The sequence below is a fragment of the Ipomoea triloba genome, chromosome 7 (assembly GCF_003576645.1).
Source record: "Ipomoea triloba cultivar NCNSP0323 chromosome 7, ASM357664v1".
NCBI lineage: Eukaryota > Viridiplantae > Streptophyta > Magnoliopsida > Solanales > Convolvulaceae > Ipomoea > Ipomoea triloba.
Window position 1 is genome coordinate 4,333,596 of NC_044922.1, and position 25,125 is coordinate 4,358,720.

General features: G+C 35.0%; 4 protein-coding genes and 1 long non-coding RNA gene across 7 annotated transcripts; 1 reads left to right on the top strand and 4 right to left on the bottom strand.

The window, feature by feature from the left end:
* The first annotated feature begins 1,173 nt into the window (after nucleotides 1-1,173).
* Nucleotides 1,174-2,016, top strand: LOC116025852. Of its 2 annotated transcripts, none has more exons than XR_004099731.1 (2): nucleotides 1,174-1,497; nucleotides 1,678-2,016. It is a non-coding gene; the product is annotated as an uncharacterized LOC116025852 (long non-coding RNA). The 2 variants fall into 2 exon arrangements; XR_004099732.1 differs by having other exon boundaries at nucleotides 1,742-2,016.
* A 948-nt stretch (nucleotides 2,017-2,964) lies between these two features.
* Nucleotides 2,965-5,902, bottom strand: LOC116024647 (syntaxin-71). Its single transcript, XM_031265593.1, has 9 exons — nucleotides 5,629-5,902; nucleotides 5,401-5,526; nucleotides 4,306-4,465; nucleotides 4,048-4,133; nucleotides 3,849-3,917; nucleotides 3,725-3,769; nucleotides 3,575-3,637; nucleotides 3,384-3,460; nucleotides 2,965-3,280 (listed from the first exon to the last, which is right to left on the bottom strand). Exons 1-9 carry the CDS (start codon nucleotides 5,782-5,784, stop codon nucleotides 3,265-3,267), a joined length of 798 nt encoding a protein of 265 aa, XP_031121453.1. The 5' UTR covers nucleotides 5,785-5,902; the 3' UTR covers nucleotides 2,965-3,264.
* A 4,451-nt stretch (nucleotides 5,903-10,353) lies between these two features.
* On the bottom strand, nucleotides 10,354-12,732 carry LOC116025044 (7-deoxyloganetic acid glucosyltransferase-like). The gene is made up of 2 exons (XM_031266105.1): nucleotides 12,164-12,732; nucleotides 10,354-11,361 (listed from the first exon to the last, which is right to left on the bottom strand). Exons 1-2 carry the CDS (start codon nucleotides 12,693-12,695, stop codon nucleotides 10,463-10,465), a joined length of 1,431 nt encoding a protein of 476 aa, XP_031121965.1. The 5' UTR covers nucleotides 12,696-12,732; the 3' UTR covers nucleotides 10,354-10,462.
* Nucleotides 12,733-16,655: 3,923 nt separating this feature from the next.
* LOC116025464 (7-deoxyloganetic acid glucosyltransferase-like) lies at nucleotides 16,656-17,555 on the bottom strand. Its single transcript, XM_031266694.1, has one exon. It carries the CDS (start codon nucleotides 17,553-17,555, stop codon nucleotides 16,656-16,658), a length of 900 nt encoding a protein of 299 aa, XP_031122554.1.
* A 2,759-nt stretch (nucleotides 17,556-20,314) lies between these two features.
* On the bottom strand, nucleotides 20,315-23,394 carry LOC116024478 (zinc finger protein 4-like). 2 transcript variants are annotated; one of them, XM_031265373.1, is made up of 3 exons: nucleotides 23,186-23,394; nucleotides 22,879-22,933; nucleotides 20,315-21,376 (listed from the first exon to the last, which is right to left on the bottom strand). In XM_031265373.1, the coding sequence occupies exon 3, from the start codon at nucleotides 21,308-21,310 to the stop codon at nucleotides 20,564-20,566; it is 747 nt and encodes a 248-aa protein (XP_031121233.1). In that variant the 5' UTR covers nucleotides 21,311-21,376; nucleotides 22,879-22,933; nucleotides 23,186-23,394; the 3' UTR covers nucleotides 20,315-20,563. The 2 variants fall into 2 exon arrangements, with proteins under 2 accessions (XP_031121233.1, XP_031121232.1); XM_031265372.1 differs by lacking the exon at nucleotides 22,879-22,933 and having other exon boundaries at nucleotides 23,186-23,393.
* Nucleotides 23,395-25,125: the final 1,731 nt, after the last annotated feature.

Below are 25,125 nucleotides of genomic sequence, written 5' to 3' on the forward strand. Positions count from 1 at the left end.
TATTTCTCTTATTTTTCTTCTCCAATAAATTATTGCTTATCGGTTCGAACCTAATCGGCCGCTATAACAATCGAACCGGAATAGTAGGGACGGTTTTGATTACGATTCAAAACCTAATAAAATAATTGTTAAATTTAGACTATTTTAAATAAATTTTGAACTGACGGTTCAAAATCAAAATTGGAACTGAACTGAACCGATTTATCATTACCAATAGTGTTGATCATTTTCACATTTATTCTAATTTCATATATAAGTATACATGACTGTGGTTCACTTCCGGTTCACAATTGTGAGAAATGATAAATCAGAACAAGAACCTTTAGAAAGGTTCTAGTTTCGGTTTCAACAATTATTTTATTTTATTTTATATTTTTCGATTATGAATCGTAACTAGAACTGTTTCTACTATTTTGGTTTGATTACTACAGTGCCCGGTTAGGTTCGAACCGAATCGTAGTAATCCATACGTATAAGCAATATAAGTTGTTGAAGAAGAAAAATAAATAAAGTAGTTATTTTTAAAAGTAAAAATGTCAATTTAACATAAAAATGGGTCAATTTTAATATAACTGACGGGACAAATGTGGATGCATAAATAACTCAGGGGGAAAGAGTGACATTTTTCTTTTTCTTTATGATATTATTATTTTGAACATCAACTATTGTAATCATCATAACCCATTGTCTTTTTTTTTTTTTTGAGCGATAAGAGAAACCGCAACCACTATTTGAATGTGTGCATTACTTTTATGTAATAGTCCACAAACTATAGTCTATGGAAGAAAAGTAAATCATACTGGAAAGTTGTTAAAAAAGTGTAAGAATAATTTTCATATATATAATGGATAGTGGGTTGTGAGTTAATTATTAATTACATATGTTAGATTGTTAGTTAAGTACTTGGCTAGAGTAGGGGTGTAAACAAATCAAATACTAAAAATTCGATTCGTGATTCGAATTCGAATATTACGATTCGAATTCGAATAATTCGAATATGTATTTCGATTCGAATTGTTTTCGAATACGAATATGAATTTGAGTGTATTCGATTCGAATATTATTCGAATATATATATATATATATATATATATATATTATTTATTTATATATTTATATATATATATATATATATATATTATTTATTTATATATTTATATCAAAGTTGTCAAACCCTAATCCCTCCCTGAGTCCTGACCTCCGCGCCTCAAATCCTCAATCTTCGGACATTCCCATCCTTCGCCGGCGACGAGCTGGGGGCACAGCAGATCCAACGACGGCGACAAGCTTCAGCAGCGGCGGCGGTTTGACAGTCTCCTTCTCCCATATCTTTGTCAGTTCTTCCCCTTCTCTGTTCTCCCATCCCTTCGCTTCTGTCTCTGAGTGAAGACCCTCTGCCGGGCGACTATTTAACGACGACGACTGGGGGAACAACAGATCTGACGACGACGACTGGGAGGGAACAGCAGATCTGGCGACGACGATGAGCTTCAAAAGGTAAACTATTTTCTTTCGGACCTTGTATTATTTTTTGAAATCAATGCTTTTAGTTTCTTACTTTTTTCTTTTATCTTCTTTGAACTCTTTATATATTAGTTTCTTGTTGTTGATATTTTGTATGATGTTATTGCAAAGTTGCCTTTCTTGATTTGTTTCTAACTGAGCTTAGTGTTGCAGAGAATTCCAATCCTGAATGTAACTTATGTGTTGCTGTGCATTTTTTCCCCTTCAATTTACTCAGGCTGTGAATTTCATTGAATATGATTCTTCGAAGCAAGCTATTATGGTGTTTAAAGCGAGTTGCAATCTGAAATTGGAAGACTATAAACAAGCAGTGAATCAAGCTATTATGGACTTATGGAGTTGAAAGACTTAGATTGTCTGTATTAATATATTCGATACCGATTTTAATGGTGTAATACTTGCAATTGTTTGCAATTATAGGTTTACAGTATGAGATATATTGTAATAATTAGGTATATATTAATAGAAATTTTTATGCTGTTTAAATTTAAATTTTTATACATTTTAGCATAATTTATCAGAGAAATTGAAAAAAAAAAATTTATCCATTTCGAATTCGAATATTCGAGTCGAATCGAATATATTCGTATAATGTGATCGAATCGAATACGAATAACATTTTCGATTCGAATAGTAATCGAATACGAATAAGATTAAATATAGTCGAATTCGAATCGAATAGCTAGATATTTGACTCGATTCGATTCGTTTACACCCCTAGACTAGAGTAATATGTAAGGGGAGTAAGAAAGGCTGGCAACGACGATCAGGTGACTCAGCAACTCAGTGTAGCGATTGCAATGACAAGTAGCTAGCTAGGTGAGATCGACAACAACAAGGATGCTGAGGAGGAGTGTGGCGTGTCAACTTTGATTACGACGATTAGACGTCTAGATGACTGGCGACAATTAAGGCTTTTTTGTTGTGGAGAGGTGACACTAAGCACTCTGGAGAAGACGATCGGACGTTTTATCTTATTATTATTATTATTAATCTGGCACCAAATTAGGCACCGAATCAAACAAGTTGGGTGCTGAGGGCACCTAGTCGGCCAGCTAGTTGACCAACCAACTAAAAGCCGTCTAGGGTTAAAATCCTCTTGGGCCTAGAGGTGCTTAGCGCCTAGGCAGCCACTTAAAATCGACTTTTACAAAACACTTATTTCAAATTCTTTAAAATAGAATCGTGTGAATAAGGGATCCAAACAAATCGTCACTGTGACTTAATCGTGCAAATCACATAGAAGTAGATCCTATGTGGCATGCTAGATTAAAACAGTGTTTGCAGGAATCATATAAAAAGCATGTTTTACCCATTTGACCATTGTTTTCGGAGAACTTTATTGATTTGCACTTCAAACGAGACTAAAGTGTTGGTCCACAATTAATGGATTTTGATAGCTATACCACTTTCTACCTTTGTTCAGTGGCTAGTAGCAAATTATATAAAAGCAATGAAGTTAATTATTATAATACACAATAAGACTCAGAAAGCCAAGCAGTTAGAGCACTTACAAAGGATTAAATGTAATATATAGAATGTCAATACTCAATACACGTGCTGCAGTTGAATTGTCCTTGGGAAAAAAGGGGAAAAAACAGAGAAAGGGGAATCGCAGTCCAAGTGTGAGCAGAAAATATGGATGATTTCTATTTAGAGAGATGCTGCAAGATTTCAAACACCAACCAGAAAATCAAAAGCCGACATAATAAACGATTCGATAGCCTTCACAGCATGCTTTTACTTCTTTAGGACACTGCACAAACAAAACAGTCCAACAGTAAGTCAATGAACCTTCATATAATATTCTTCAAGAAATGCAAGTTGAAGAAAAAGGAGGGAGTCCACTGAGAACTCACTTGTACAAGTAGGCTGCTATTCCAAGTATTATGCACAGCAAAATGATGTCAATACAGAAGTTTCGACTAGATCGTAGCTGGAAAACAACCAAACTTGGTTTAAACGAAGGATGATTGATTGGTTTGGTTCTATGAGCAGTGGAAAAGACTAGAAAAAATATACAACATTGGAGACCATGCAGCTCATTTACCTGGGTAACTGTATCCTTAAGCCTGACATTGGTGTTCTTAAGGTCAGATGTGGCCTTGTCAACCTGTGACAAGTCAAAACATAACTCGTTGTAAGTTAAAAGGACTGATATCACTGCGGTTCAGTACACGGGTATGATACATTTTCTAACCTTGGTGTCAATTTCATCCATCAGAGGGACTTGTCTATCCAATTCCTGCATGTGTTTCAAGGTTTCAGGAGTCAGTAACCTTAACACTTGAAGAAACAAAAATGAGAACACAAATGCAGCAGACCTCATTCATGTTGTGGGCCATGTCTTTCAAGGTATCCAAACCTTCTGATATAACTGCCAGACCTTGGTCCTGCATAAGGTCGATATCCACATCATACATAGTTGAGAAAAAGTATGAACAGCATCAGGAAATCGAAATGCTTTTTTTCCAATCCACAGAAAAACTATTCAAAGAAACCAAAAGCCACGTGTGGACATGCCTGTCTCATTTTTCGCATTTCATATTCTTGCCTGAAATTACTAGACTCTTCAGTTTGCTGAAAAAATTCATCATCAAACCGGCCATCTATAATCCAAGAATAATTTGTAAGTTATGTAACAATCAAATATTGCCAATGAAATGGAATAAATATTAAATAGTGTTGGAAATATTGCCCACCAGATGTGAGAATTGAATCATACACAAGAAAACAATACAGAAAAGATCAATCAAGTGAGCCACATATGCTAACAATCACCTGAATCAAATTTAATTTCTGCCCGAGAACCTGAAGCTCCCCACCCTCCAGATTGTTTAGGTGGAGCAGAGGAACCATCTGGGATGGAATTAATCCTATCAGGCAATGCAAGGACCAAATCATTACGTGCAGCAAGTTCCTCACCCGAAAGACCTTTAACCTGCCAAAGGAGGTACCATCAAACAGAAACCAAACTAGCCCATTCAAATTAATATTCTACAACACAGTAGCAACTCATAAGTTGAAGACAACAGCAAAAAAAATAAAATATTGAGACAAATTACTAAGCATGAGGGGAGACTGTAACATGCAATTCAGTTGTAGATTGTTTATCTTTTTTCTCCAACAAGGAGCAATAAGTCTGAAAATCCAAGAAACACTCAAGACCTTTTCTAATATTCCACCAGTTGTATAAAACAGAAATACCCACCGAGGAATTATTACTTAGTTTTCTTGATTTTTCAGCTATGCTTCACTTCTGCTCTCATTTATGTCTCTTCCCCTTCCCCCTCTTCTAGAAGAACACTTGATATTCAAGAGATAGAGAGACTGAATAAATATATCTAAAGGAATGGGAAATTTGAGCAGTCACCAATGTTGAGGCTTGTGGATTTGGATTTTAAAGCCTGACTAGTTTTCCCAAATTCTACACCCATTTATGGGAAAATTGATTTTTTTTTTCAACGCAATAAGCTTTCTCCATACTATTTTACCCCACTAACAGAGACAAAGAAATTGATTTCCATGTAATTTTCCATCTTTTCATAAACAATTTTGATGTTCCAAATGCAGGAGTACTGAGTATAGGAAGCATTCTGCCATGGATGGAAAAAGCTTGACAAACACGAGTCAAATTGGGGGATGCTCATTCATCAAAATAACCACAAGCATTGCTCCAGAAAAAAGATTGGTAAACAAACAGTGATATTAAACTCTTTGGCTTGTAAATGGCTATGTCTATAGTGAAAATAGCTAATTCATAAAGGCAGAAATTGAACCTAGATACAAAAAGGTAAAAATAAAGTCAATTATGCACAATTCCGAAATATTAATATCAGTTATTGAGTAAATCAGCTGAAATCGAAGTCAACTTACCTTCTTTACAGCCAATCTCTGCAATTTCGGGACTTCCTCAAGCAATCTCGCCTTCGTTCTCCTAATTTCCGCATTGATCGCTACCACAGAAGCCCTACTCTTCTCCGTGCCAGCATTCTCCGCTTTCTATAACCGCCATAAGAAAAGAAATCAAATTCCAACACCACAACAACAGTAAACCCTAATTGCGATGAAAAACAAAACCACAGCAGCAGCAGAGAGTGGAACCTGAAGACAGGTCTCGATATCGCTCTCGATTTCGCCATAGAGGCGAGCAAATGCGTCGTCGCCGGAGATGTTGGAGTCCTTTTGCTTCTCGACGTCGTACTTGTCGTACTTCTTACAAATCGCGTCAACGCGGGTGAGAAGGTCGATCACACTCATGTTTGCGCCTCAGTTCTCAGATCGAATCCCTTTCGCTCTCGCAGATCAGGAAAGGCCGCGGAGGTGCATAGACGGAGTTTTATCTACAGCGCCGGCGATATTAGGAAAGGAAGATGGAGTTTATTCGAAATGCTTTCGAATACAGGCTGGATAAGTAAATGACAGTAACAATTTGAGTAAAACTAAAGTCTAATTCATGCAGTTAACGCTAGTAAAACTCAAGTCATTCAAAGTTACCACTTGCAGAAAAATCTCGATAATAAAATATTAGGAAAATGACACTTTTTCCCCTATATTATGTGCATATAGCACTTTTTCTCCTTGTATTATTAAAGTGGTTATTTTTCCCCCTGAAATGTTAAATTGACATTTTTACCCTAACCAAACACTGTAGCAGTCATACTTAAATAGTATGGACGGTTCTGGTTACGATTCAGAACCGAAAAAATAAAATAAAATAATTGTTGAACCGTGAACCGGAATTGAACCACAGTCATATATAGTGAAAATGATCAAACACTTATTTTGATAAATCGGTACGGTTCAATTACAATTTCGATTTTGAACCGTCAATCAAAACTTATATATATATATTTTAAATTTTATTTCTTATTTAAAAATAGTCTAAATTCAACAATTATTTTATTTTATTTTTTCGGTTCTGAATCGTAACCGTAACTACCGTCCATACTATTTAAGTTTAATTGCTACCGTGTTCGATTAGGTTCGTATCAAACCGTGATCTTCCATACATATTAGTAATAATTGGTTGGAGAATAAAAATAAATGAAATAATTATTTTTAAGGGCAAAAATGTCAGGGGGAAAACTACCACTTTTAAAATAACTGAGGGGGGAAAACTGTCACTTTAATAACATAGGGGGGAAAAGTGCTATATGCACATAACATAGGGGGAAAAAGTGTCATTTTCCCATATTAAAATGTATATACACGGTAGGTTCAAATCAAATCATAGCCGCTCATCATAAACCATGACATCTCGTGGACCGATAAAATTTTTGTAGTTTTATCATTATTGAAATTTAAAAATTTTTAATTGATGGGGATTATTCTTCGGGAATTGTGCTAATATGGTGATAGGTATCGAGCTCTCGGTACACGGCTCGAAGGATCCGACTATCTCCGCCACCCTGACTGTCATTTTCGACCATATCTTTAACCGGGCTCCCAACCTGGTCAGTCGTGGGTTCGACCGTCGTTTCTGCACCATTCTCTCCCTTTGATCGGGATCGATCTACCGATCTCTCCTGTAGGGACTGAGCCCCGTATCTTTAGGAGTATTTGGACCACGTGTATGCCCCTGCTTTCACCCCGTCGATCGCTTATGATGAGCTCCACGTCCCCATCATGACGAAAGGACAGGATTTGTCTCCTAGCCCCAGCTATAAATACCACATTAATTGCATAGAGATGGACTTTTGGCTGATTCTCTTAATAGTTAGTAGCTCGGCAACCTCTGACCCACTGTCACGTGACCCGAATTGTACCTACCAACCTAAGATATTGATCGAACCGGTCCAAGATCACGTACCGTAATCCTTAAGTAAAAGGGTCGTTAATTAATAATATTGGATCGTATTTCACTATATCTGAGTATGGAATGAGTAAAGAATCAAGCTACAAGTCTCGAATCTATACGAAACGCGCTGGTTTTTACCTTATAATTATTAATATTCAAAAAATTTGACCTCTTTAATTGCAGAGAGAGAGACTTTTGGTTGTTTTCTCTTAATAGTTAGTAGCTCGGCAACCTCCGACCCACTGTCACGTGACCCGAGCTGTACCTAGCTACCAACCTAAGATATAGATCGAACCGGTCCAAGATCATATACCGTAATCCTTACGTAAAGGGTCGTTAATTAATAATATTAGATCGTATTTCACTATATATGAGTATTTACCTTATCATTATTAATATTCAAAAATTTGACCTCATATGCCCCCTCACGTGGGGGTCTCCTTTTTTTAATACCAAATTGAAGCATGTGTTCCATCTCAACTAAAAATCTAAGATGATAGTTGGACTGCAGATTTATGTTTATATTATATTTATGCTCAACATATAGGAAATTCAAATGAGAACACCTCTTCCTTTAAAAAGTGTGGATTTATCTTAGGCTTCAATTTATGTTGATCATGTGGATCATGTATTTTTTTTTGTTAATTTAATATTTTTTAAAATTTTAAAATATATGCTAGTGAATTAATTATAAATTTAATGAATTTCAGTTTCGCCCAAGCTAGTTATGGCAATATCACAACTACTGATTTGTCAAGATAAAGAATATTTTTTTTTACAGGTGAGGTATTTTTAAATGTTCACTCTCCTATATATATATATGATTTGAAGAAATAAAAATAAATTTGTTTTAGAGCATCCTTATCAGTTGGAGTTTTTTCTCGAGTTTTTTGTGGGCCCCAACATCCACCTCATCATCCACTATCTCACTCAATCACAAAAACTCTTCTCCACACCAGTTTAAAGTTTTTTCTCAGTTTTTTGTGGACCCACTATTTTCTATTCTATATTTTAATTATTTCTTTATTTATTTGAATTATAAATTTATAATTATAAAAATTAATTAAAATAAACATACCTACAATATTTAAAATGATAATTACAAACATTTAAATTAATTTTCGCTGTTGCTCTTTTTATTTTAATCATTTTAAATTTTAACTATAATTAAATTATTCAAAATTTAATTCAAAAAATATTAAATTTGATATTTTTCAAAAAAATTGAAACAAAATAATAAAACACTAAACAACAAACAAATTAAATGAAAAAAAAAAAAGAAAAAAAAGGACATACCGTGAAATACAAAACATAAAGGAAACCAAAAGAAAAATAAAATAAATAAAGAATGAGGGTGGTAGGGGTGCTGAGGCTCTGACAAAGAAACCCGGTCCTTGCAGGGATAAAGTTTTGCCCAAAAGTGAGGCTCACATCAGTTACCAACTCAACATTGTTTTTTTTACTGTTCCAAAGTGTGAGAAAAATGCACTGGTAGGGGTGCTCTTAGATCGTCCTCAAGGATTTGAGTTTGGTTACCCAAAGAAATAACTAGACACAAGCATGAAGCATTATTTGGTGGAAGCTAAGCAAGTCGATAATTGGATGGTAGCAAAATAAGTATCGGAGTGAAAGTAAATGAATAAATACAATAAATTACTACGTAAAAGGTAAGGGTTAGAATGAGTTTTATTGGTATGATGCCATTAAAATAGAGGATTGATGGTTGTGAAACTTCACTTCTGGTTCAAGATTACGAACACCAATTCAGCGCTCTAACACTCCACTTTCGTGATCCAATAGTATGCCGAATCAAAATACAGGGATTGTCTCACTCCCGTAACGCTACCAATCACCCTCAATAAGCACATGAATAGTCTTGACATTCAACATTTCATTCTCTTGTAAGAGAACCTGAAGGTCGTGAGATACAGTCCAACAAATTGACATTATTTATTTTTTAATCTATTATGTGTAAAAAATCACTTTAAAGGTGAAAAAGAAAAACTGATCTAGAAACTGTTTTTTCCTGGTAGTGTATGTAAAATTAAAGATGTAATTTAAAATCTGAAAGAGCTTGCTATTAACTTATGATAATGGTATTTCCAAATCAGAGTTGATTGTAGTAAGATTGATAAGTAACCATTTCCAATTATCCTTTTTATTGCATGATAATAATAGCAAATGAGCAATCATTGTGACCTAATATAGCTACGCAACAATTATTATACGAGTCCTTCTACAGGTACTCTATAAACAAACTCCGTGAGGTGTAATTACTTTTTATTAAAAAAGAAAATAATTTCTGTGGTTTAGATTATGCCATTTATTTTACTCCTTTTCAGCCCCATTTTATCTCTCTTCTCTATCTCTTTCATTCTCTTCTCTAGCCCTGTTTCTTCTGGTTTCTTCCTCTTCCCTTCCTCCATTTTCTCTCATTTCTTCTCCGAATTTTCCTCTCTCTAATGGCCCATCAAATTCGATCCCACCCCGCCGACCTATTCTATAGGGATTTTGAAGAAACGCAGTGCACGTCTTCTTTCCGGATGCAAATATGGACGTTAACCGTAAATCGATTAGGAATCAGGTGGATCTTTCATTAAAGCTAGCTAAGCACGTCTTCACTACAGAGGCTGGGGGAGATTCCAACCTAGTTTTCTCTCCTCTCTCCATTAACAGTTTGTGGATTCGCCTCTCAAGCTCTGAAAGGGAGAAATGGAGAAAAGCAGTGAAATGACCTTGTTTGGCTTCTCAAACCCCAAAAAAAAAAAAAAAAAACTATTGATGTGACGTTGACAGCTAAGGGTGCCAGGTCAGGGAGTTTATATTTGGAGTATACAATTCGCACATTATAGAATTTCCCTTATTATACAGTTGTGTGGACCATCATTAAAAAAACACATAAATTATATTATTATACACATAAAGTACATTATTTTAATTCCGTACATCATCTCACTCTAGAAATTACATTATTTTAACATATAAATTAAAGTAAATTTTACATTATTCTAACTCATAAAATATATTATTCTAACACGTACATTATTATATAACTCCGATCATAAAATACATTATCTTTAACTCAACTGAAGATATTCCGATCCACTTTAATTCTTAACCAAATTAACATGCACAAATTCATATTCTCCTTATATCTTCAAGTAGATGCTCCAAATTAGAGGAGGATGAACCCCCTTGTCTCACACTTTGTTTAGCCAACTTCGAATAGTGTGGAGCCCTTTTAAGAAATTCATCTTTCCGCTCTTCCATAAGTTCCCTCACCATCTTCTCAATTATGACTCGGTGGCAAGTGTCCTTCATGTCTAGGCCAACCTTCCACACCTCTGCAACATACCTACTATTCACTTGCTGTTCACCATAGATCGGCCAGCCTATCATCGGAACTCCAGCAACTATGCTCTCCAGAATTGAATTCCACCTGCAGTGAGTTAAAAATCCAGCAACAGCAAAGTGGCCTAGCACAACACGTTGCGGGGCCCACTCAACAACGCAAGTCATTTCTCGAGAACCGGTCAAGATTTCTGCAGGAATCTCCCGGCCTGTCACCAAGTTCGAGTTCAAAGACCACAAGAAACGCTGCCCACTATTCACCAGCCCATGCCAAAACTCCACTAGGGTTTCTCTACTCACCATTGATAGGGTTCCAAAGCTTACGTACAACACTGATTTCGCCGGCTGATTGTCGAGACAATCCAAACAGCTTTTAGTGTTATCATCATCGGATATTATAACGTTACTACTGCCGCCATTGGCGGCAAGGAATTCGTGGAGTGGTCCGATGGCGTAAACGTTGGACATAATGGTCGGCATTTGGTCGAGTATCGGCCTCTCTAGGTCATGGAAGGTGTTGATTATGTGATGTTTGGATTGGGTGTAATTCCGGGGGAGTTGATGGAAGATTTGCAGAGTGGGATCATTGTGAACATCGTCAACTCGGAAAACTGCAGGGAGATCACGGTATCTAAGGAAGCCTTCCATGCTCTTAACGCTGGTGATTGGCATGTCCATGTCCCTTCCTAATGTTTTCTTGCACCCAATAAATCATTAATTAGTAAAGACAATTATTTCGAAGCATTATTTAAGCACACATGACACAAACAGGAAAATACCAAGCATCTAGATTGTGAATAATGACACATGATCAAGCTGACTCATTGGTAGTTACACCCAATATAATATATAAGAGTTACAAGGAATGTAAAAGTGACCTTCTTTGGACATCAATCATTGGTAGTTCACTTAATAAGTTGCTGAATCATCATGCCACTATCTTATCTTCTTTTTTTTTTTTTTTTTTTTGGTTGAAGGATTTATGATTCTTTATAAAGTATAGTATTTTGTATATGTCAGCTTAAAGAATTACTCCCACCACCAGAGTTCAGTCATGTGACCGTTCATTTAGAATGATAACAAAGATGTCATCATGCTGCATAATAGTTAATGTTTTTCTTCTTTTGTAAAATAGACAGTAAAAAGAGTTTTATTTGGTTGGATATCCTCCAACCGGAGAAGCTAGGGTGAGGTGAAGATAGGAGGAATTGAGCTAGGCGGTGCAACCGCACGGGGCAAAGACAATAGAGTAGAGAGGCCGGCAAGGTGGGGGTTAAAAAATCTCAATGAGAACTTGGGGTTATTGAGAGACCTTTAACTAATTAGAAGTGATAAAGACCCATAGTATTGAAAATCTGAGGATTGACCGGAGGATTTACAATTTATCTGGTCTTACCTTTTGAGCATGAGTTTTAGGGGTTGAGAAACCTAATCTATATATTAGGATTAATCTCTTACCATTCCTTAGTCACATGGTGCTGAACTGACCTTTTAGCGGAAGCTCGCCGGCGCGAATGAGTCGAGGGAGAGATGAGCAAGTCCAGTTGGCGGAAGCGCTTATGCAATGAAACTGAAAAATGGGAACCCCTAATTCCTCCGCCATTTCAACCCCGAAACTCAACAGCGCGTCGGCAACCACCACGCACCTCGGCGCCGCCGCCGCCGCACCCTCCTCCTCCTTCTGCACCATCTCTTTCAGTAGTGGCGTCGCCGTGGCCGCTAAAGAACCCAACAATTCAGTCACGCCTCGCGGGTGCTCGTCAGGGAGCCCGTCTGAAATATACTCGAACCTAATTTTGCCGGCGGCATGGTGGCTGAACTGGGATTCCAGATCGGAGAAGCCTGAGAAGGCATTCCGAGCGTGGACGGTCATCACAAAAGTCACACTAAGATGGGCTTCACAAAAGATTTGGGCTAAGTTGAGCATGGAGTGGATGTGACTCGGAACTGGGAATGGGAACATGATTACATGAGGAGAAGAAGGAGAAGATTCATGGGATGCAACTTGCTTATCCATCATCAAATGTAATTATGTTCAATGAATTAGCTCAAGTGTGCCAATATAGACCAAAAATATATAATTAGTAGGGAATGCGGAACTTATATTTGCATAGGAGTCCATGTTGTGATGTTGGAATATTAATTGTAATAAATAAATAAATTTGAATTAAAAGTTTTTAATAATATTTCGACTACTCTAATTGTATTAGTACAATTACAAGTTACAATTTTATTTCGACTACTCTAATCATATTATTACAATTACAAGTTACAAATCTTATTTTGACAACGTAACTATGGTCATATTGTTACAATAACAAGTTACAAATTTTATTTTGTACAATTACAATAAATAGCGTATCTCTTTCTATTATATTTGCACACATTATTATACTAGTATTTTCTAAGCGTGATGCGAAAAAATTGATACTCAATATTAATACTTTATATTAAAATTTTAGATTTATTTAAATTTTAGATTTTTTTTTGAGTGCAAATTTTAGATATTTATATTATTGTATAATAATAATAATGTAAACCATTTTTATAAATTTGATATTTATGTTTTAGAAAATAACTTATATAATACTCCAATATATAATGTGTATAAATTATTACCATGGAATAATATAAGAAAATATATGATAAATGCATGTGTTTGGTAACAATAATTAGAAAAAATAACAAAAATTATAACAACATGTATATTATTAACCAAAATATTATATCTATAACTCTTTAGATCATATTAGATAAATGAAAAAAGAGAATAGAAAAACACACATAAATAAAATGTATAACTTTCATTTATACTTATTAATTTTTAAATATTTCCAACCATTTTTTTTTTTAAATCTCAGCTCTCAATCATTTCCTTTATATGCATTAAATTATTTGTCGGGAAAAGGTTTGCCAGAAAAGATCAAAACAAGTTAGGCAGTTGAAAAATTGAATGCGTACATAATAGTATGTCAGAATGACTGGAAATAAATCAACTTAGTATTCATTGATTAAATTAAGGATGTGTTTGGTTTGCACATGAGAATCGGAATCAGTATGTGTATTAAATACTTGGTAACTAGTAAGGGTAATGGGTTTTGATTAAAGTATTTTGCATGTTTGGTACCCTTATTTCATTAAGGTATGAATTTTTCAATTAATGAGATATTCCAAACCCATAGTAGTACTCTAAAAACATACCAATCAAACAATAACAATCACTTTGATATCCATACCTTATGCCTAAACCCACCAACCAAACACACCCTAACTATTTATTCTTTATTTATTTTCTTTAGTATTTTTTACTTATTTTTAAATTTAATTTTTTGTGTTTAGTAGTACTTTTAGTGTAGTTTTTAAATATATAAATTTTGTATACTAATGCTAAACTTAATATTATAAAAAAATTAAATTAAAAATAATTCCAGTCAAGCCTCGTTAACCTAATCAGGCACATAAAACGAGACGGAGGAAATAATACTCTTCTCTTAACGCAATGTATGTCATGTAAGCACTTAAAGCATCTCCAATGGACATCAAATCTGTAAAAATCAACGTCAACACACTATCATATCCCACTATCTTATTGAGTTCTAATCAATGCCATTTTTGTGTCAAAACCCTAAATAATTTGATGTTGATGAACAATGTCACACCATGTTCATTCGCAACAAATGTGAGAGAGGCAGCCAAATTACGTTCCTACCCTTATTTTATTTTCTAATTTCAAATGTATCCATATATGTTTTATATGTAATTTTTGTTTTATTCTGTTAAATACTTATATTTAAATTTTGTAATAATTAATAAATATAAATTATATCATTTAAAGATCTCATTGAGATTTGAGACGATTGAAACAAGACTAATATTGAATATATATTAATTAAAATTTCAAATACATCAAACATAATTAGAACATAATAAAAATTAAAACACATACGACATAATATTGATATTAGAAAATGCAACATAATTTTGAAAAAAATAAAATAAATTCAATTTTTAAATAATTAATGTTATGAAAAAATTAGAAGCTAATAAAAATTATTATTTACATCACAAGCTATATTTTATATTAAACTAATTAAGTTCGAACTAAATTATATTAAACTAATTAAACTCAAACTAAAAATTGAAAAATCAATTTATTTTAGTGTAGAAATTTGGTGTTCTGGTGTAAATGGGTTGAGAAATCAACTCATTCTGTTCTAGTTTGTTTGTCTGATTCAATTAATCATTGACTGAAATTATTTTTAATTAAATCTTTTTACAATATTAAGTTTATTTTTAATATATAAAATTTATATATTTAGAAACTATATTAAAAGTACACTAACCTGTAACCATAACTCTCATTCTAGTGTTGTTTTAATACTTATGTGTAGTGATAGCAGATTTGTTTCGGCAGTAACTCAAAGGGGAAATGGTGAATTCATGGCTGCCCGTAATGGTATGGTTCGTTGTCTTGCCAGTTGTCTTGCCGATCGACACTCACTTTGCTGAGGCGATAGCGATCAAGGAGGTCCTCTTGTGGGCGATGGAACATGGATAGCATGAATTGGTGATTTAGATAGTTTGTTTGATTCTTGAGACTTCCTCTACAAATTATTCTTAAGGAATGCTTACATCTAAAACGACACTTTGATTATGTGTCTTTTCGTTTTGTTACTAGATCAGAGAACAAGTTGGCTCATGCGTTAGTTAGGGCAGCAAGTTCACAGTCTGGTCCTCGTAGTTAATTTTCTTATTATCCTACTTGTATTTGACATTTGATTGATGGTGCGTAATATTATTTTTGCCTTTATTTTCAAAAAAAAAAAAACTTATGTATAATTAATGATTTTTTCAGGCGGTTTAAATAGATGCAATGTTTTTCTCCCACTTTTCACAAAACTCTAGATGATGCATGACAGCATGAGTCATTAATTGACCACTGAGAGAACTTAGGAATCCCTAATACCCACATAACGCTTAGGCTTAGTTTGCACCACATAATTAAAATAATTAATAATATTATAATTATTATTATCCTAACCCTAATAATAATAGCAAATGGAGAATGTTACATGTCGCTGGTACACCAATCATATCTCATATTTAAATAAAAATTTCTTCCACTTCTAAGGTTACCGCAAACCATATTAATATCTCATAAAATCAATACAATAAGTTAATAAATTTAATATTATAAGTTCATAAAATCATTACTATAGTTTTATTAAATTACAGTTGTAAGTTCATAGTGTTCCTTATATATATATGTGTAATTTTTGTTAGTTTGTGATAGTTTTAATTAATGTGTAATTTGATGTCATTATGAACTAGATTGTGCTATATGATGAGTTGAGGAAAATTCAAATTTCTTTTGCGCATTTTGACATAAATTAAAGCTCTAATATTCGTTTTTTGAGGTGTTTTTTTTATTCATGTTTCATGGTTAATTTGTGTTATATATCTATGTGTATGTATTTATCTCCAAAAAACCAGAGTTCAAAATATGAAGTTGAAGCTCGAAGGTTTTATTGTTTCTCGAGTCTACTCCCTTCCATATGGGGTGCAACTAGATCATAATGTTTTTGGTGTTATGATATTGTTACGATATTAAAGTATATGCTATTTGCCAAAGACCTTGTGGTCATCAAGTGACATCCGGTGTCCCAATTAGCTGGGAGTGGGTTCGAGGCTTAGTGGAGGCAACTGTTGCTGTTAACCCGTTGTGTTTCAGTAAAAATTAAATAGACGAAGATGCAATTACACCAATACATTTTTATTCGGATGAAAACCTTACAAACATTTACCCTTATATAATTTATTTAGTAGAATTGATACAACTCACTATACATGTTTTGAACCATGCATGTAAAATAGACACGGACAATGCTTCACACTTTTTTTTTTTGAAAGGATGCTTCACACTTTTAACTCAATTGAATATATTCCACTCCAATGCTCAACCAACTTAACATGCACAAATTCATATTCTCCTTATATCTTCAAGTAGATGTTCCAAGTTAGAGTAGGATGAACCCCCTTGTCTCACACTTTGTTTAGCCAACTTGGAATAATGTTGAGCCCTTTCAAGGAATTCATCTTTTCGCTCTTCCATAAGCTCCCTCACCATCTTCTCAATTATGACTCGGTGGCAAGTATCCTTCATGTCTAGACCAACCTTCCACACCTCTCCAACATACCTACTATTCAATTGTTGTTCACCATGGATCGGCCAACCTATCATCGGCACTCCAGCAACTATGCTCTCCAGAATCGAATTCCACCCGCAATGAGTTAAAAATCCAGCAACAGCGGAGTGGCCTAGCACTGCACGTTGCGGAGCCCACTCCACAACGCAAGTCTTTTCTCGAGAACCAGTCAAGATTTCTGCAGGAATCTCCCCGTCGGTCAGCAACCGGCGGGGGTTCAAAGACCACAAGAAGCGCTGCCCACTGTTCACCAACCCATGCCAAAACTCCACTAGGGTTTCTCTACTCACCATTGATAGGGTTCCAAAGCTTACGTACAACACTGATTTCACCGGCTGATTGTTGAGCCAATCCAAACAGCTTTTATTGTTATCATCATCGGACATTATAACGTTACTACTACCGCCATTGGCGGCGAGGAATTCGTGGAGTGGTCCGACGGCGTAAACGTTGGACATTATGGTCGGCATTTGGTGGAGTATGGGCCCCTCCAACTCTTGGAAGGTGTTGAATATGTGATGTTTGGCTTTGGCGATATTCTGGGCGAGTTGATGTAAGTTTTGCAAAGTGGGATCATTAATGTGAACATCATCATCAACTTGGAAAAGTGCAGGGAGATCACGGTATCTAAGGAAACCTTCCATGCCCTTAACGTTGGTGATTGGCATGTCCATGTCCCTTCCTAATGTTTTCTTGCACCCAAATCATTAATTAGTAATTAAACACAATTATTTCGAAGCATTATTTAAGCACATGACACAAGCAGGAAAATGCCATAGGCATCTCAATTGATTTTCACATGGTATATTGTGAACAAAGATACATGATCAAGTTTTGACTCCCAATTTAATGTGAGAGTCACAGGTAGGGGTGTAAACGAGCCGAGCCGAGCTCGAATCTAGGGTGGCTTGAGCTCGAGCTCATTAAGGAAGGCTCAGCTCGAGTTCGAGCTCGAGCTCGATCGAGCTTGAAAATTGATGCTCGAGCTCGACAATTTTCAAACTATTTTAGTATAGAAATTTGGTGTTTTGGTGTAAATGAGTTGAGATATCAAAGCATTCTGTTCTATTTTGTTTGTCATTCGATTAATCTTGACTGAAGTTATTTTTAATTAAATCTTTTTACAATACCAAGTTTAGTATTAATATATAAAACTTATATATTTAGAAACTATATTAAAGTACACTAACCTCTAACCATAACTTTCATTTTAGTGTTGTTTTAATACTTATGTATAATGATAATGGATTTGTTTCGGCAGTAACTCATAGGGAAAATAGTGAATTCATGGCTGCCCGTAATGGCATGGTTCGTTGGCTTGCCGACCCTCACTTTGATGAAGTGATAGCGATCAAGGAGGCCCTAGCTCTGGTGGGTGAATGGGTGATGGAGCAGGGATGGCGTGAATTGGTGATTTATTCTGATTGCCAGATGGGTTTGATGCTTGAGGCTTCCTCTACAAATTATTCTTATGCGGGTTGTGTCATTAAGGAATGCTTATGCCTAAAACGACACTTTGATTATTTGTCTTTTCGCTTTGTTACTAAATCAGAGAACAAGCAGCTGACTACTCATGCATTAGCTAGGGCAACAAGTTCACTGTCTAGTCCGCCTAGTTGATTTTTTTTTTCAAAAAAATAGAAATATTGATGTATAATTAACAATTTTTTATAAAAAAATAATTTTTTAATTCTTTTTATAAAAAAAATAATATTTTTTTTCACTTTTATCTTTCTCACTTGCCACATGTTCATGACAAACACCCAAAATCGTCAACAACCATGTGGTAGTTCTTATGATATTGATCACCCGATAGGAGGAATACAACTCTCGTAGCTTCTTCACCACCATAGATGTGGTTATGGTAATGCTGCAAATACTGAGATCGTGGACCACCATACATCTTTGCACCTTTTCAATCTTTTTTTTTTTTTTTTTTCTTTCCACATCCAATATATGTTGAAAAAAATGACATAAATGACATTTTAAGTGGTCATTTTGTGGTATAAATATATGTAGGGTCCACATCCGATTTGGATCGGGTCGGGTCAAAGTGATTCGGATTCTTCGTAGTGAGACGAAGAGATCGATATATTATACGCTCAAAATGGATAATGGGTAAATGAGAAATTAATTCTCAAAGTAGACTCATTTAAGATGGAATTGTGTGGGAAAAGCTTTAAGGAAAGCATTTGTCCCACATTGGTTTGGGAAGAAGATTTCACCCACTATATATACAAGAGGCTTTTCAAGGCTAATTTACTTGTATGGCATAGAGTCTCTCTCGCTCGCAAGAGGTGCAAATCAAATTCCAAAATGAGCCTGAAATGTCTTCACCTCCATGTTTATGATGCTATTTATTCCATAATCACCTATATATTTTCAGGTGGAAAACCAAATAGCTTTTTACCTCGAAACTCTGCTCCCCCTTCCTTCAAGCCACAAGTTTGTGTGCTCAAACGCAGGGATCGTAGTACGTTTTATCCTGGAAAACCTAGGCCGCAACGCTCCAGCACCCCGAGAGTCGGTAAATAAGGTTTTAAGGACAAAGGCAATTCGACTCGTGCTTACAACTACCCCAAAGTCCTTTCTTCTCCGTCTATTCTTTTCCAGGTTTATCTAACCTTTGTTGTAGGTTTAAATTCCTGGAATTATTTGTTTATTTGTTTTTTGTGGATTTTCTATATCGTCCAATTTCTTGGGTTTTTCGAGAATTATTTCCAACAATATATACACAACTATAAAACTAATCGAGACTAAGCTTCATAAACTAGTAAACGGTATACATATTTATGTAAATTAAACCAACAAAAATCACACTTTTAGTCCCTCAATTATTCTCAAGATATAGGCTGTCTTTTAATTGTTTACCTAATTGAAAATCTAGTCCTTATGTTTCAATTGTTGTAAATCTAATCCTTCAATTGTTGAAATAATTACAATTTGAAATCTAGTCCTTATGTTTCAATTGTTGTAAATCTAATCCTTCAGTTGTTGAAATAATTGCAAGTCTCGTCCTTCCTTTGTTACAAATTTAGTACTCTAAAGTCTAAATGAATTAATGAAAGACTAGACTTGCAATTAGATCAGCAACTGAAGCACAAGAATTACAACAATGGAAAGATGAAAGATTAAATTTGCAACAAGTTACGTTAATAACTGCAGGACTAAATTTACAACAATCAAAAGATATGAACTACATTTATTGCTCCATAACAATTGACGGACCAAAAAAATGCGATTTTTCCTTAAACCAATTGAAGTGAATGAACACAACTTGGTACATAATATACTTATAACATCATGCTAGCAAAGTAAGACTCACCTTCCAATCAGGCCAAGCCTCTGACTTGAAATCACAGCTTCATCCTGTTCCATTAATTCAGTATAATATATCTGTGCAATATATCAACGCCACACATATAGGAAGAGATTTAATAAGCACAATTTATCCCAAAAATATTTATACTAAATTCCTGGGCAATATTGTACAGCAGTATAGACAACAGCATCCTGAATCAACTAAGTGATTCATTCTGGTAAAAAAAAAGAAAAGGAGGGAAATAATGACAGTAATCATCTGGTGGGGGTAAAAATCACTCGAAAACCGGGGTTGATATGAATCATTTACCTCCCTGTACAACAGAGCAGGAATCGATGTACTAATGCAAAAATAAGAGCATCACAGTTTCAAATTCAGGTCGGGGAAGGGCGAGGAGGGGTCTGTACTAGGTAGTTTGGGAGGGGGCATTGCTACGAAATTTATGTTAGAACTTTGTCCCGGGTGGAAACCTGTGTTGTTGCCATCGACTTGTCTGAAGCTCCCGGGCCAGAACATCTCGACTTCATCGTCCTCCACGAATACCGGGACGCCAAAGTAGCCCTGCTCGAACCTTGCCCCGCCTCGGGCTCCATGGAAAGGGCTATTAGGCTGCTGCACACCTCGTTGGTGCATTGAAGCGTGGGCCTCCACCCCTAGAGACCGAAATGCAGACCCGTGGAGGGGCAAGGAAGCCAAGCTAGCATATCTATCCGACAGCATTCCCATTCGCATTGCCCTCTTCGCTAAAGTCCTTTCCCTCTTGTGGGCGTTTTGGTGCCCTCCCAACGCCTGCGAGCTGTAAAACTTACGCCTGCAGAAGTTACACGAGAAAACTCGAGATAATGGCCCCTGCGGGGGATGCGGGACTACTTCGCCACTAGCCTCACTCGCAGTAGTACCCTTAAATTCCCCGTCGCTGCTAGCATTGAAGCCAAGAGTTAAGTCGAGAGTAACAGGAGGGTTTACCGAGTTAGTGAGGCAGGACGAAGTGTTGGTGCTCTCGTACGAAGGGCCGGGGGATATTTCATTGGCAGATAAGTTTGAGGCAACTTGGCTCGTAACCTCGGACTCATCTTCACACTGAAGGTTGAGATTTGGGAGATTCATACCAAGTGGAACTTAACTATCAATACACCCAACCAGGCAACGATTCCTCACTGTTTGCTGATTCACCTGAATGTACAACAAACCGATTATTTTCTGCATTAAACATATCGAATAGTGCCCAGACAACATAGTTTTGGACCATGATACATAAGACCAAACAACATTTCGGGCATTCCCAAGAGAAATTGAGGCTAGTACTCATGCGAAAATAGGAAGAGAGACAGCAAAATTGAGAGCTAAGCTAAGCTAGCTGTTACTTGGTTGCATATTTAACAACTTCACAATCAAATAATCTCGAGGATAGATTTATTAACTCTGGAAAGATTAAAATCAAAGGTGATGAACACGTGAAGTAAATGCGATATGAAATTATGAACTTGAATATAAATTCCACCTCAATTGAACGACAAACATTCATTTTAAGTTGTTGCAGGATAGCCTTATTATTGCAGATCATTCGTTTCACTTTATGAAGTTCACTTCAAAATGCCTCAGAGTCCCGAGATCATGAAGTTTATGACCATTATTCCGGTTTAGAAACGACGACATTCCTAATCTGCACCCTTTGTTTTACCATCGCCACCTTCTTCGTTTGCAATCCCGCAAAAGATTTATGATACACTTTAAACAATGACTCCCAAAGCAAGTGATACTTTCTTCAGATTTGCACCCTTTTAATTTATGTTAGAAGGCCAATTGCCCAATTTGATTCAAATACATAAACCAAAAATGTTTATTTCCATTCATTTTCTTCATTTTCTCGATGGAACAATTCTCTTATATAAGACTAGAGCAATAGAACCACCATACAACACCTCCATTTCTCGGGACTGAATTCCATTCCCCCCTTGTATATGCTTCACTAAAGAACCAATAGCACCGTAAAAGAATGCATGTTTAGAAAGATCACTTCGCCTCTCTTTGGGAGAGCGGTGGCTCGGCGAGATAGACCGCTCCAATTGCACCACCCCACACACAACACCTACATTGCAGCATATACTTCACTAAACAACCAATAGCACCCTAATAGTAAGCACGTTTAGAAAGATCACTTAGCCTTCGTTCGAGAGAGCAACGACTAAGCAAGATCGAAGTAGTAAGACTACACAAAATGCACCGCTCCATTGCAGCATATACTTCGCTAAAGAACCAATAGCGCCCTAAGACTAAGCGCGCTTGGAAAGTTTACTTATCCCGCCTTCTAAAGGGCAACAAGATTGGTTCAATTAGACCACTCCAATCACACCACTTTCACGGTTTCACCGAACCCTTATTTATCCCATATTGAAATTTCTACGGGTGGTAGACCGCTCTAATCACTCTAACCGTAGTTCATCCAAACAACCTTCCACTTCCCACAAACACCCTAGCTCATATTACTACTGGGTAAATTTATTAAACTATAAAATTTACTCTTTTTACAAATGTTATAGATTTTACAGTCTTAACCTTTCTACTTATGTAAGCTAATAATCTTCTATTAACTTTCAAGCTAAATATGAAACATTACCACAACAATTCATTCCATAGTCATAAATCAGCATCACAATAAGCTTACCCAACAGTACCTGAAACTTTTCTCTTCAAACCCAGAATTTATGGTATTCTGGAGAGATCTTATCCCTAATAATCAAACCAGTTTATACAAACCAACAATCAGATAACCCAAATAAAAACAAATAACAAAAAAAAAAAAAAAACCAAAAAGCACAGTCCACACAAGATTCAAAAGAACTAAAATTCAGAAACACCAAACAGAAAATAATCTGAACAAAAAATCCAGTTTAAAGCAAAGAAAAGAGCAGAAACAAGATAAAGATAGGCACAGATTTAACAGTAAAGTAAAAAGAAGAGCAGAAGAGTGAGAACACATACTAGGTTGTTGAAGGAAGTTCAGTCTTCAGGTTCCTCAGGCTTGAGTGGTGACATGACAGAGTTGAAGCTAAGCTATCTTAGTATAATGCTAAAAATGGAGAGAAAGAGAGAAAAGAAAGGATAACAGAGGAGAAAAACAGAGACAGAGAGAGAGAGATAAATGGAGATAAGATCATAGGTGGGAAAAGACAGAGAGAGAGAGAGAGAGAAAGAAAGAGAGAGTGGTGTGGTACATCAAAGAAGTTAGAAAAACAAATGGAAAGGGCAAAAAAGAAGGAAAAAAGGCATATAATAATTCACATAATAATAATATTTATTATTATAAGAGTAACCCAAGTACCCAGCGAATCTGTTCTGATTATTGACTTAGTAACCACAATGTTACAGATTTAACTTTTAATCAAACGACCTAGTAACCTTCTTGATTTGAGTCAGTCAATTATCAGCAACCAGCTAATGAAATGTATTCAGTGCACCTTTCGTCACGAAAAAGAATAATTTATTTATTTATTATTATAAATAATAATGGAGATGAAAAAGCTAGCATGCATTAAGATTAAAGACAGGAAATTTAGGGGAAAGGGGAGAGAGAGAGAGAGTTGTACAAGAATTGTGTGCATGTCCCACCAGACATGGTAATGGGATCTTCCAGCCACTCATGAAAAAGCTTTCCTCAATCAAGGTTCTGTTTGGTTTTGTTGTTTCCTCTTTCTTTTTTTCTTTTTTTTTTCTTCTCTAAAATGGAAACCCATATCATCCCCCATTCCTACCTCCATTATGGCATTATCCTCTGTTTTCTATAATTGGCTATTTTACTTTTTCCCTCCTTTCATTTTTAAGTGTGGTTTGGTTAGGTATGGTAAGAGAAGAATGGCAAATTATTGTTCCTCAAGTACACTCTCTTAAAGATGGTGTCTATTAAAAGCACCTTCTAAACTTTCCCTAACATCATATCACACATGTGGTTTTGTCTAGTGAGAGGAGAATTAAAATATTATTGTGGTAGAGTTCAATGATTAAGTAGATGTTCAATTACACTTAATAAAAGGTGTTCGATTTTGAACTTTATTTCAATTTAATGTGTCGTACCATAAGTACTATTCCTTGGAATGAGCAATTTTTTTGTCATTTTTTCAGTTAGTAGAATCGGAACTAACTTCTTTTAATAATTTCTTACTCCTAGCAGTGTCTGTCAAATTTCAAAATATATATATATATATATATATATATATATATATATATATATATTATAGGCTTACTAGGGCTATTTTTATACCTGCAATTTTATATCACTTTACTTTATTGTATTGTTATACTTCGCATCATAATATTTATAATTGAACTTTTTTTTTTTAAATTTCAATTCATCTTCAAAATATAATATAATAATAATAATATTGTTATTATTATTATTATTATTAAAAAAAAAACTTAACAAAGCAAACCTTAAAGCTACTAAAAACCTGCAAAAGTAACATTTAAAAAGCTTTCATAGGTGAAAATTTTAAAAAGAAAATTAAAATAATAACTTCTAACTGTCACGCCATAATACAATTAGCATCCTTTTGAAGAATGTGAATCGTCTTAATAACTAAAGAACTTTTCAATTTTAAAATATAGAAAAAAATTTATTCAATAAATTATTTTATATATTATAAAGCATAAATGAGAACACTATTTCCAAATTTTATATATTAGAGAACATAAATAAAAAACATTTTTTAGTACGTTTCAAATTTTCAAAATTAAATCATACATAAGTTTACTTACCATCATGATCAACATTACATATGAAAATATAAATTATTTTGAAAAATTATAAATGATAAATATTTTCCATTCCTAAACAAGTCCGATCCTATACTCTTAAAGGACTATATTAGTACCAAACTTTAAAATTAATATTTCCTATCTTTAAAGGATCGTGTTTTGTACCAAAT

Bases quoted from the DNA above. Each gene is read 5' to 3' on its own strand.
- LOC116024647 (XM_031265593.1), bottom strand. From the start codon at position 5,784: ATGAGTGTGATCGACCTTCTCACCCGCGTTGACGCGATTTGTAAGAAG. The intron at 4,134-4,305 runs GTGATTGTTAGC...CTTGGATTATAG, and splicing joins AGAAATTAAATTTGATTCAG to ATGGCCGGTTTGATGATGAA. The intron at 3,461-3,574 runs GTAAATGAGCTG...GTTGTTTTCCAG, and splicing joins TTAAGGATACAGTTACCCAG to CTACGATCTAGTCGAAACTT.
- LOC116025044 (XM_031266105.1), bottom strand. From the start codon at position 12,695: ATGATGGATAAGCAAGTTGCATCCCATGAATCTTCTCCTTCTTCTCCT. The intron at 11,362-12,163 runs GTCAGTTCAGCA...AGAAAACATTAG, and splicing joins CGGCGAGCTTCCGCTAAAAG to GAAGGGACATGGACATGCCA.
- LOC116025464 (XM_031266694.1), bottom strand. From the start codon at position 17,555: ATGGACATGCCAATCACCAACGTTAAGGGCATGGAAGGTTTCCTTAGA.
- LOC116024478 (XM_031265373.1), bottom strand. From the start codon at position 21,310: ATGAATCTCCCAAATCTCAACCTTCAGTGTGAAGATGAGTCCGAGGTT.